A 12,064-nucleotide genomic window follows, 5' to 3' on the forward strand; every position below is an offset into this window, starting at 1 on the left:
GCCCACAGGATTTAGGGAAGATTCTTCTCCAAAGAAGAGGAAATCAAACAAAGCTAAAGATTTTCTTTCAATTCTTCTGAAGTAGCTGACCTTACTTCAAAAACAAGTACATAACTTATTCCAGCCAGTCAAACACTACCATACAGACTGATATTCTTCCATTTTTATACTACCATAGGAAGGACAAGGGAATGTTTGTAATTAAACTAAATCTACACCATTCAGAAATACTGTGGGAACTTGTACAGCACAGAGCAGTGGAATCAAAAAACAAAACAGAAAACTAGCAGTTGAGTAATACAGTTCTTTAACCAAACTCTCCTGCCTCCTAAACACTCATCAAGCCTTCAGAGAAGCAGTGAATCTCATGCTGATTTTAAATGAGTGAAAAATGCCTTGCCAACAAACTTGTAGGGATTAAAAGAAGTCCACAGGAAAAGGGTAAAAATATTTCTGGCATTTATACATGCAGAAACTGACTTACGTTAGCGGAGATGTGTTTGTAGCTTTTGCCTGCCTTCTACTTTTCAGAGCACGAAGTTTATCACCTTGTGTTACACAGTTTGTTTCATCTTCATCACTGTACTGGATAAAGTTAAAAAACAAACAATCACCCCACCCCAAACCCAACAATTAAAATATATACTTAAAGAGTTAACCTTATTTTAAATCTTAAAATCAGAATTATCTCAACAGGAGGAAAGTTTGCCATCATAAAATGAAAGCATTTCACCTGCATACATATAATTTCATTTCCCGTTAGCTGCTGCTTTTAAAGCTTAAACTATTAAGCGATGTCATGAATTACATGCATTGGAATATCATCTACCTTTAAAATAGTGGAAACACATCCCAAACCTTTGCTAGGTACAGCACAATCTTCACTCAACTACGGCATTTCTCTCCTCCTCCATTTGCTTTTTGAAAACAGCACTACCAGTGTTTTAAAAGCCAGCATAAAAAAGTATTACAGAACCTGCAATTACTTAGAAACTAAAAAGAGCGAAAAGCTCTTCATCCCTTCCCCAAAAGCACACATGGTAATGTAATAAAGAGAATCCAAAATTCAATCAAAGCATTTCTGACGGCAGGTCTTGAGTCCCTGCCTGTTCTAATATCAACTGAATTACAAGACTAAAGCACGACGAGGATGCTCTTACTTTATGTGTGTACTGCATTTCATCTTTCATACTTGCTGACCATACTTTTTTTGTCCCCAAATCTCTTGGTACAGAATGGGAACATACAAGAAGAATCCAGTAACATATTGTAACCACAGGTTTGTTCAGAAACTAAGAGATCCTCAACAGCAGTAACAACTCTTACAACAGCACTATGTTCAGACAGTTACCAGTTCAATGTCCTTTCGGCTGGCTCTCCTATTTTTTGCATCATTAATTGAAATATCATCTACTCCTGACAGGATTTTTGTTACAGCAATGTTATGGTTTTCCTTCAACTTTGCACGGAAAATATCTCCCTCGGTCCAAAGTTCTGCCTGTTTCCTATGATGATATGGAAAAAAAAAAGCAAACAAAGTAACAAATTAAAACCAAGGATGATAAAGAGTGCAATAAAAGACGAAAAAGACATTTAGATCTATTTTCAAAATTATTTATTCTAGACAATCTACTTACTCCATCAGGAAATGTTGCTGTAGTCCAATCACTGAACCAGGTCTATTTATTCTAATCCAGGCAATAGTTTCAGCAGCTGTCATCCGGTAATGCTTCATAATATAACAGGCTACAAGTGTGCCAGTTCGCCCAAGACCAGCTGTATAAGACAAAAGAATGGCTTCTTTTATATATCCATTTTTATCTGGAACCTACTGTAGCTACAGACATTGTTACTTGGACTTCCTAGCTTATTAAACCTGTTACTGGTCAAACTGGGTAAGCATAACTTACCTTTTGATTTTCCCCCCCGCCATTTACAGGGTTACTAACATATTGCTCACGTTTTTTGAGCGAGCATATATAAGCCAGCATATATAAATATATGTATATGTATACACACACAGATACATATATATGAGTCTTTTTTATGAGAATCTTTTTATGCATAGTATCAAACAGCTGTCTCTTCCCAATATTCTCAAAGCACTTTAATCGTAAATTACTCAAACTGTACTAACAACAGTTGCTCTTCCAATCCCTCCTCTAAACAATCTCTGTTTTTACTTCTCAGGGAAGAGCTAAATTTTGCAATAAAGAAGTCTGGGCACTAGCCAAGACAGGCAAAGAGTACTCCAAACTGTGAAGCCTTCTTTGAAAGAGCACCCGAAACAGTTCCATTTACACTGGCAAACATGAAAAAGAAAGGAAGATCACTCCAAGCTCAAGTGCTCCTCTCCTTGATCATTTGTTGTAAATGACAAGCTACACATCACCAGATCTCTCTTAAGAATTGACTGATAAACACCAGTGTTGAATCTTCAGTACGGTCCAATAACCAAGACAACTGCACAGCACCTTCCATGCATTGCCCAACTTAAAGAATAGGTGGCAGCATTCTCTGCTTTCTGAAGAGGTAGCATCAGGCAGAGGATCATAACGTAGTCTAGACATGTTAATCATGCTAAAGATCAGAGAACATGTTAACCTGAATGAAAACAAAGAACTTGCACCACTGCTACCCAACATTCAAGTGCTATCAATTAACCAATATGCCCAAATTTCACACCTCAGTGGAAAAAAAGAGTATTCACTTGCTTCCCAACAGTCAAGCAGTAGTTTTAATCAATTCTTTCACTTCATGCAAGTGGAATCTTGTTAAACATGCAGCCAGTGAGTGGCAGATTCAGGGACAAAAATTCAGTCTTCGCATGTCCCAGGCAAATGCTTTAGGAAAAGCTTTTCTCCTTCAATCACAGTGAAGGAAACTACTACATCAGGTACCCACCCTACTGAGGCAGAGCTCATGGAAAACAAATGGGGTGTGACAGACAGTTAAAGATGGTGTGGAATGGGACCTTTATTCACATTTCACAGGCAACTATTTCTAGTATTTTCCATTTTGAATGCTTGACATTTTAATGTTGTATTCTTTTAAAGATAGGTTTGTTTATATGGATTTACTCTTTTTTTAAAATAAAAACATGAAACATTTAAAAGGCAACAGCAGAGCTATTTTGGTCCCTCTATCGGACAAAAGGGCCTAAATGAGACATTTAGACGCATAAGCTCCTCTGCCACCTAAACTGAAAGGAGTAAAGAATACCTGTAGAAAGTTGTTCTAGAAGAGCAGATTACAAAGCTATTTGTAGAAGAGTGTTAAAATTATGGTTTGAATGACTTGTTCCTGGCTCTAAAATAATATGTGCAGATTACTGATCACAAACAGTACCACTAGGCTCACATCTAATATATTAATACTGAAATGCAATGAAGCCAAATGAAGGATACCCGAGTCTTGCAACAGCACAAACAATTCTATTGTTGACTCAATGAGAAACGATTTGAAGCAAACTCTGAAATAAAATAGGCAGAAATCATAAATTTCTGGCCTTGACTAGAAGTTTTAAAATGCTGCTCAGTAATGAGGTTTGTATAAACCCAAAAAGGGAAGTTTTATCTTGGCTTCCAATCCTGGTCAAGGAATGAGAGGAGGAAAACATCATTTCTGCTATGATGGAAACCCAGTCTGGCAGTCTAACTCTGAACTTTCCATATATGGAACAGATATTCAGAGCATGCCCAATGCAGCTAGTAAAAACGGTTTCTGAGGGCTAAAGATTTCTGCTGTTCTGGAGGAACACTCCAATACTTTATGAAGACTCTTCTCAAAAAGCTCCACTGGTATTTTCAAAAGTTTATAGTTTGGTATATTTGACTGTTTTTCTGAAAGACCTACTGCAAACCTTGCCACTACTTCAAGTCCCTGTTTGAACTATTAATGTTGGCAAGCTCATTTCCCACAACCTCATTCTTGGAAATTGCTGAAAAGATTTTGCTGGAACTTAAAGCAGTAAAAAAAAGAAATGCAGAACAAAAGCATGTAAAGAATTTGTTTGAAAAAGCTGCAGCTTGGCAGAGTTGTTAATAACTGGAAATAATGGAATTATAGTGCAAAACATCTCAGGAACTGTAACTATAAGGATCACCTGTAATATAAAGAGTTTGTACACTATACCTTTGCAATGAACGGCTATAACACCTTCAGCACTTTCACAAATATTTAGAAATGTTTTAACTATAGTATCAGTAGGTGTGCTTCCATCAGCAAAGAAGAGATCATAATGCTCAAATCCAGCATCCGTAAATCGTTTGGCATCATATAGTTTTTTGTTGAGGCGTATTATAGTGGTGACCTTATGTTTCTTGAAGTACGGGAAATAAGCCTCTGGAGCATGGTGGGGATAGCCTATTGGAAAAAGAAGAAAAATAGGATAAGCTTCAAACTGCAGAAATATGTGAAGACCCAAAATCAACAGATGAAAACACTTTCAAAATAAAACTCATGTTCAACATAAAGAAATTGACTAACCGAAAATGGAATTTTAACATAATCACCTAGTTCAGATACAATTAAACCAAGCATTAAAATTTTAATGTCAGGATTTTTATAAAAGAAAAAGAGCCAAGGAAAAAACACACTGTTTGAGGAACAATTTTTAAAGCTTGTTCTTACTGGTAAAAATCAACTAAAAGCAGTGGGCTTGTGTCCCCCACCTCCTTTTTTAAGCATACCATTTTCAATTTTACTTCTTGAATGAGGTCCACTGAAGGCAATGAATTTGTTTGGTATTATCCAGTTAAAATCTCCATTTTCTGCTCTCTGTCAAGAGAAAATGCTTGGTTTATCATTAACCCTGTATTTTCAGGCTTTTCCTTATTGTTTCACACTACATGCTAGATAGAAGTGATGTACAATTTTTGCCAAAGGAAGCATGTTAGTAGTCTGCTTTTTGTTTCATCAGGAGAATGTCAGATGCTCTCAGCCTCACTCTTCTTGCCTGTATTCTCCTCTTTCTAAATTATAGTCTTAAAGTAATGCAACTGATACCCTTCAGATTAAGGGCAACTTCAATTTTTTAAACTTTTTATAGGTTTATAAATTATTGCCTTGGCATTACCTCTGTCCACTAAGTAATTTTTTAGATTCTAAAAACACCTAATTTGCTTTTCATAGATAAATGACTGCTTTGCCTTTGTGAGAATATATATAGGGAAGTGCTGTAGCCCTTTACCTTCACATTAGTTTCCCATGCCCCAGAGTGAATTTTATAGACTCGGACTTTCCCAGCCCTGTTTTACTCTTTACCTCAAAGAGTATCAGACCTTTGTCAGCTGTTCATAGATATATACTTTAATTGCTTTCCAAAAGCCAATTTCACACAGACTTGTATGTCCTCAAGTTTCGTATCAAAATTGCTCAGGAATATGCATAACCGCTAAAAGGTGGCCAAGGAACAAATTCCCTTTTCCCCTCATTTTCCAGGGATTTAATAAAAACATGAAAAAATGTGATTTCCCTTTTAGTTTCTGCAACATACACCTTTTCCCCCCCACTTTTGAGCTTGACAGTGCTTAAATCTGAATTTTACTCTCCCTGACCACACATTTTATTTAACAATTGAAGCTTAAGGAGACAAAGCAGAACACAAATGGAACCTTACACTACAAAAGAAACAGCACAAATGATAAAACAGCCATTTTCACATTAATAACTGCAAACAAACCAGAAGATTGATACTGAACACTTACCTCATAATGCTCATATTCATTTACATCAAACACATTGAAATCCAGGAAACCATACCGCAAAGCCTAAAATTCAGAATACAGTTTTTAAACAAAGATAACGTTCTCTCAGTGAGGACAGTTCATCACCCCTTTTAGGTTACTGAAAACCCTAATACCTGTTCTACTGTTTCAGAGAGATTTTTCTATTTATCTGCAAAAATAAGAATCAACTCAGTCTTGGTTCAAAACAGATTTGTGAATTTTAATATAAGTGATGGTAAACAAGAAAGCCCACTCTTTTTCTGTTTTCACTTTATCATTAGAAAATTCTAGATTACATAAATATTCACTTTTTACTCCTGTTAGCAGTACGGAGTGCCAAAGAGAAAAATATTTGGCAAAAAAACCCTATTTAAATTAGGAGTATATTCTAAACTCTGCTTTCAAGGATTAAAAATATTTTTGGTGCATGAACACTATTCTCTGTCATTACAATTCTAATATCTTCATTGATTTTAAATTGGCTGCAGATGGAGTCTGTCTACGGTCCTAAGCAGACTTTAGCCCAGTCCCTAATGCTCAGTAATTATCCACAGGCATTATGTTTACATTTTTATACTGTATTAAATATTTGGGTAACTGGCTGTTTACCCATTTGTTAAGTTAGGAAGCACAAACACAAACAATCCCATATCCCCAGATATTTTAAATACCACATTCTAATCGCCTCTTTCACGGCACAACCTTCTGGGGTTTTCCTTGCTGCTCAGCGGCACTGACAAGAATAGCAATTCACCACTCCTGGCAGAAGAGCAGCCAGTGTTGGAACATCCAAAAAACCTGCAAATCACAAATCTGCAGGAGGCTGGCTTAATCAGTAGCAACACCAGTATTTGGCAGAGACACCATTAATAAAAAAGGCAGTAGCAGGATGGAGAGCTACAGAATTCCCTATTTTACTGCTTGTACAGACTAAAAAGCATGAAGAAGGTACAGAAAATTCCCCTGTCCTTAAATGCCACATTACTCACCACTGTGTTGCAATAAGACACCAGATGATGATGATTTGTAGTAAAAAAAAAAAAAAAAAAAAAAAAAAAAGCAAAAAAGCACCTGCCTACTACCATTTGTTCTATTTGTATCACTAAAGGAAAACTTGAAGTCATTAGCACATGCTGCAAATGCCTAAAAGACATCACTAAGCTATGCACAACTTCTTTCAAAGGGAATATTCAGCCTAAAAATGCAACACCAAAGGGCCATTTGATAAATCTGTCAGGCAACACCTAGTGTTTAGAAGTGCAAATGACTGTCTTGAAAAGATTACCTAAACAAAAATCAAAATTCCTTATTTAAAAACTTCTCTAGTTGATTATATATCAGCCAACTTCTACAAATGCCTTATCTGGTTTTGTTACAATGCATAATATATAAGCTAGGCAACAATCAGAAATCTGCTACTGAACTGCTTTAATTGGCTCCTAGCTTCCTAAGCCACCTTTTTTTGCAGGACCATATTTAGCTGACCTTTTACTGTAAGAAAAATATTGTTTTACTGACCTTGTTTATTGCATGAAAACAATCCAGCAATGTTAGATGAAAACTGCAAGTACCAAATGAAGCATCCCTGTAACACATGTGTTTTCATGACCAAAATTGTTCCCATTTGAATCCAAGTCAAAGCAATTAAAATTATTTCTCAAAAAACAACTTTAAAAGATGATTACTTCAAGATAATTACTATTACAGCAAAATAATTACATTGAGTGATTATTTCCCATCTTGCAGGTGATAATAACAAAACATAATATAGATTATGCTAACTGATGATCCAAAACTAAAATTACTCCAATTACACTTTTCAGTAAAACTAATATGTTCAACTTTTAATGTTAAAAAGGACAGGCATATTTGAAAAAAAAAATCACAAAAACTCCTCATGGCAAAAGCTAATGCCAAAATGAATATCATGTTCTGACATACACTCTTAAAACATTTTCCTTTGAAGCACACTCTCAAAATAAGTTTTCATCCTTCAAACTGTAATATACTGCAAGATTTTTCCTCAGACTCCATTTAAAATAAAAAAGTTGCTGTGCACATACATTTTAGATACATCTGTCAAGACGCACATTTGTGTAGCTACATTAAAAGACTTTCTTTGAGATGCATAAAATAGTAAATGTTTAAGCATGAGAAATTTTTTTTATTAAAGCTTTCAACTACTATTTTTTAAATCCTCTTGATTCTAGAATAGCATATTTGTAGTACCTGATCATTAGTGGATTCCATAAGCACTGTAGAATAAGCTTTCTACGGGAATACTATAGCCAAGTTAAAAAAAAAAAAAAAAAGAAACAAAATAAACTGTCACTCTACATCCAAGAATATTATGTTTTGGCTGAACACGTAGTTCTAAGACTAAACAGCTCTCATGTGCGAACACAGAGTCATTAATGTGATGTAAAGTAAAAAATAATTAAAAAAAAATTATACTATTATGTTCAAATTTAAACTAACACAAGGATGTACTTCTGAAGTACCTGAATGGCTACTTCTACACTTTCTTTGTATCCTTCTCCTCCCTAATGAATCAGAGTGAAGTGGAAAAAATCAGCAGCAGAAGGAAATAATAGAATCCCATTCAGGAAACTGATGAAAGAAATTCTTTGTATCCTGCTAATAAAAAATTTCCTGTTTATAATGACCAGAAGTAGCAACTACCCAATTAACCCTTTATTATTCTATGAGAAGGTATTGCTTTTAGCAGAGATGAATATGACCTGAAAGGAGCAGGGTCCAGAACAGCAACTCAGTTCACCATTCTTTTAATCAGATTTCCTCTTTTGCACAAAGGAATTTCTTCCTGTGTGCAAGATTTAAGTGCACTAGTAGATTCAAGAAAATGGTAAAGTTCCTAGACACTTGGGCAGGGATTTCATACTGTATTCTTTATCCTAGAGGCTGGACATATCTATGCTGTCTTCAAAAGTCAGCTCTCAGTAATTCCTATTATATAACATATCTTTGCATTTCTTTCAGTATGTCCCTGAAGTGATGATGGTCTGAGATTTCAGGCAGGGTTTACAAAGAGAGCTAAAAGCTACTACTTCCCCCTCCTATACAATCTTTGGAAACAAAATTTACAGGTCTCATTAAGGAGCATATATGTTCTTCTGTGAATATAAAAAATGGAATTAAAAAGAGAGAGAGAAAAATTGGATGATGAAAGTGTGCAAACAAAGAGAGATGCTTCTACACACTGGCACTGTGGGGGAGTGGGGGTAGAAGAAGGAAATTCAAAACACCAAAAGCTCAGCTCTTGGCAAGGCAGCTGGAAAACATAAACAAGCAAGGGCTGAATTAATCACCCCATAACAACATACATGGACGGGCAACTTGCCTTCTGAAAAGCTTTTTGGCCATTCCTTTCCTGCATATTGTGGCAGCCAATGAAATGCTAGTTTGGTCCAACTTTTAGAAACTCTTGTTAAAAAGCTGTTCCTCTGCAGGATGGATCAACCATATTTGCTACATAAAACAGCATAGTAGATACCATAATGAGAAGTCTGTGGTCTGCAACAGCTATGATTACATTCCCTCAGGGTCGAGCAACCATGAAGTAATGGTTGTACACTTTTCCTTGTTGGTAAAAAGAAATGCTTTAAAGTTGCACTAAATCATATGAGGTTAGCTAGCACTCTTTTTGCACAAAATAGTATTTTAGATTGCTTCATGCATTCAGCAAGTGGGGAAAAATGGAATATCAAAAGCGTTACAAGCCATTTGTGATGACTGGCAGATATTTTGATATATTTAACCATTACCTACTGGCACAAAAACAGGCTGCCAAGCAAGAAACAATGCAAATTAAAAAGCTCAACAAGAGCACATACTAAGCAGTGTAGCTTCTTCAGCTCCTCCGTGTCTGCCAGGACACTTCAGTACTAGCTGCCAACACCCCGTTCAGTGGTCTGTACTCAAAGCTCAGGCAGTGAATGTGTCATGTGTTAAAACTTTAGCAAAAAACCCCAAACTCAGGACTGTTAAATGCTACACTATTCCTCAAAAATCAAGCTACAGAAAGTTCTAATATCTTTATATTTACCTGAAGGGAAGATATGAAATGTTTCCAGCCAATAAAAGCCTGTACACATCTTCAGGGGATTCTCTCAGGTATATTATCTATTTTTGTGAGAAAAGACAAAGAAAACATTTTTATGGTTATATTAAGATTGATATGAATATTTTCAAGTCACTTGTTTACTACAGAAGGCATAACTAAATATCACAGACAGCTCAACAGAGTGGCATCAAACAAAAGAATACAAGTGTGCAACAATAAAACTAAAATAAAGCAAAACAATATAAAATACTGCTCAAGCTTTATGTGCATTTATTTTTATATTAAAATCTACAGATTTCCCCAGGCATTGTTCAGCTTTAGGCTACAGTGAAAAAGCTTCTGTCTGTCACTCTGGCCTCTTCTATATTTTTTCTGCAACCTGCCTGGACCAGTTTGTAGATTTTTTTAAATTAAGCTTTCAAGATGTAATTTAAAGTACAAAACCCCTCAAATATTCCAGCAAAGCTATGAATTAGCCTGCCTACAAAACAGCGTACGTACTCAGTAGACAAAGTTAAAACAGTAATTAGTATATGTTTTGATTTTCCTACAGCAAAAGAAGATTTGCCTTATTCCAAATCCTTTACTTCCTTCTTTGCACTGGTGAAGCAGTGTCCAGTAACTAAATCCAGATGCCATACAGGGAAAAAGAAATCTGTAACTTAAGAAGCAAAATCCTGAGAACATAATGAAGCAACCTACTGGAAACACTAAATACCAAGCTTTCTACTGTCAAAAACATTCAGGAAATAATGCCAGATTCACAACAGACCAACTCCCAACAAATATCTGTATGGTCTTCCCTCACCACATGCCTGATCCCTCTTTGATAGCCTCTAATCCTAAGCTCTCCTTAGGTACTCTCTTTATGCAGATCATGTCTTCCAAAATTTTCAGGTCCATACCATCAAACATTATCACCAGCATGGCCAGAAGAGAACAATTGTTAATAACAAGCCGTCAGCAATAGGTCAACATTCAGTAATTTAAAGTTTATCCTTTTTCCTTAAAATTGCATTAGCTAAACATTAAAACACTTCAGGAAGGTTTTTTTTTTTTTATTGAAGTTCTGTAAAAATTATTTACATTTCCTGTAACAATTACCTTTTTTCTCAGAGTTCACTTTTAAAGTAAGAATCCTAATGAGTATTCAATAAACACCCTCCAAAAATCTAAGTCTGACATATCTGGTTTTTTGTTGATTTTGCCTTTTTTTTAAAAAAAAAGCTGGCATTGCCTTCCAAATTTCTTTTAGGCTGCTGCAAAACTAGCCTTAACAAATGGTTTAACATACCTTTAACATTCTTTCTACACACACGCACATGCATTCTTGTGGGCTGAGAATGGGAGGTGGAACAGATGTTGCCAAAAAAAAAAAAAAAGCTTGAAACATATCCCAACAGAGGGCTAAACACCCATGGAAATGGGTGACTGTTTTTGTTTGTCCTCTAATTTGTTTACTGTGTTAAGTATTTTTTGAGTACTCTTCAAGTGCAATTAGCAAAACCAAAGAAAAATCCATCTGTTTTAAGTAGTTTAGTTAAGTAATGAAAACTGCATGCTTTTTGCATCTGTTTCCTTTCATCAGGGTGGGGTTGATGGATTTCGCATTTATAATCACAAGCATAAACCTAGAATAAAAAAAGAGACTAAAAAAGCCAAAATATCTTTCAAGAGTTACTGCCTCAGTTCACCTTCTAATTAGATTTTGCAGTCATACACTACACACAAGTCATTGCACGAGTTGGACATAAAGGTTATGTTCCAAGAAACTTCAGGTTGTGTGCTTTGATGCAGTGATACTTTGCAGCATGCAGCACAATGAACACAGATTGCCAACAACCGTATAAACACAGCACTGCTTGCCTATCAGAGTGCGGAGGAAGCCCTGCCCCAGAAAAATCTTACAAACCAGAGATGTAAAATGGCACTAGCAAATGGAAGAGACTGTAGTTAAACAGCAGAAATAGAGTTTGTATGCAGAAATGAGTCACACAGAAAAAAAGTTGGGATTCACTGCTGTAAGCTTGGGTACTACAGGCAGTACTACTTATACTAGAGGCAAACAGAAATGCAGCTAATAGTAGCTAACCCTGTATGCACATGGCTCAGAAAGGATAAGGACTCCTTCCACACCTCTGTTGAGCTCTCACCAGCTTCTTGAACAAAAGAAGCTCTAATAGCAAAAATGTTTGTCTCCGAGAATAACAGCAGCAAGAGCAGTTTTAGCCCTGAATGTTGTATTGAGATG

The 12,064-nt window shown here is 35.9% G+C and overlaps 1 protein-coding gene across 1 annotated transcript in view; it reads right to left on the reverse strand.

Moving 5' to 3' along the window:
* CDC14B (cell division cycle 14B) overlaps positions 1 to 12,064 on the reverse strand; it is a 46,228-nt gene that overhangs the window by 15,723 nt on the left and 18,441 nt on the right. The window contains exons 5-12 of the mRNA XM_067315948.1: positions 9,796 to 9,872; positions 7,248 to 7,314; positions 5,709 to 5,771; positions 4,692 to 4,779; positions 4,135 to 4,365; positions 1,638 to 1,776; positions 1,352 to 1,505; positions 485 to 585 (exon numbers count right to left, since the gene is read on the reverse strand). Coding sequence (XP_067172049.1) covers positions 485 to 585; positions 1,352 to 1,505; positions 1,638 to 1,776; positions 4,135 to 4,365; positions 4,692 to 4,779; positions 5,709 to 5,771; positions 7,248 to 7,314; positions 9,796 to 9,872 — 920 coding nt within the window. The remainder of the gene's footprint in view (positions 1 to 484; positions 586 to 1,351; positions 1,506 to 1,637; positions 1,777 to 4,134; positions 4,366 to 4,691; positions 4,780 to 5,708; positions 5,772 to 7,247; positions 7,315 to 9,795; positions 9,873 to 12,064) is intronic.

Source organism: Apteryx mantelli, chromosome Z (assembly GCF_036417845.1).
Source record: "Apteryx mantelli isolate bAptMan1 chromosome Z, bAptMan1.hap1, whole genome shotgun sequence".
NCBI lineage: Eukaryota > Metazoa > Chordata > Aves > Apterygiformes > Apterygidae > Apteryx > Apteryx mantelli.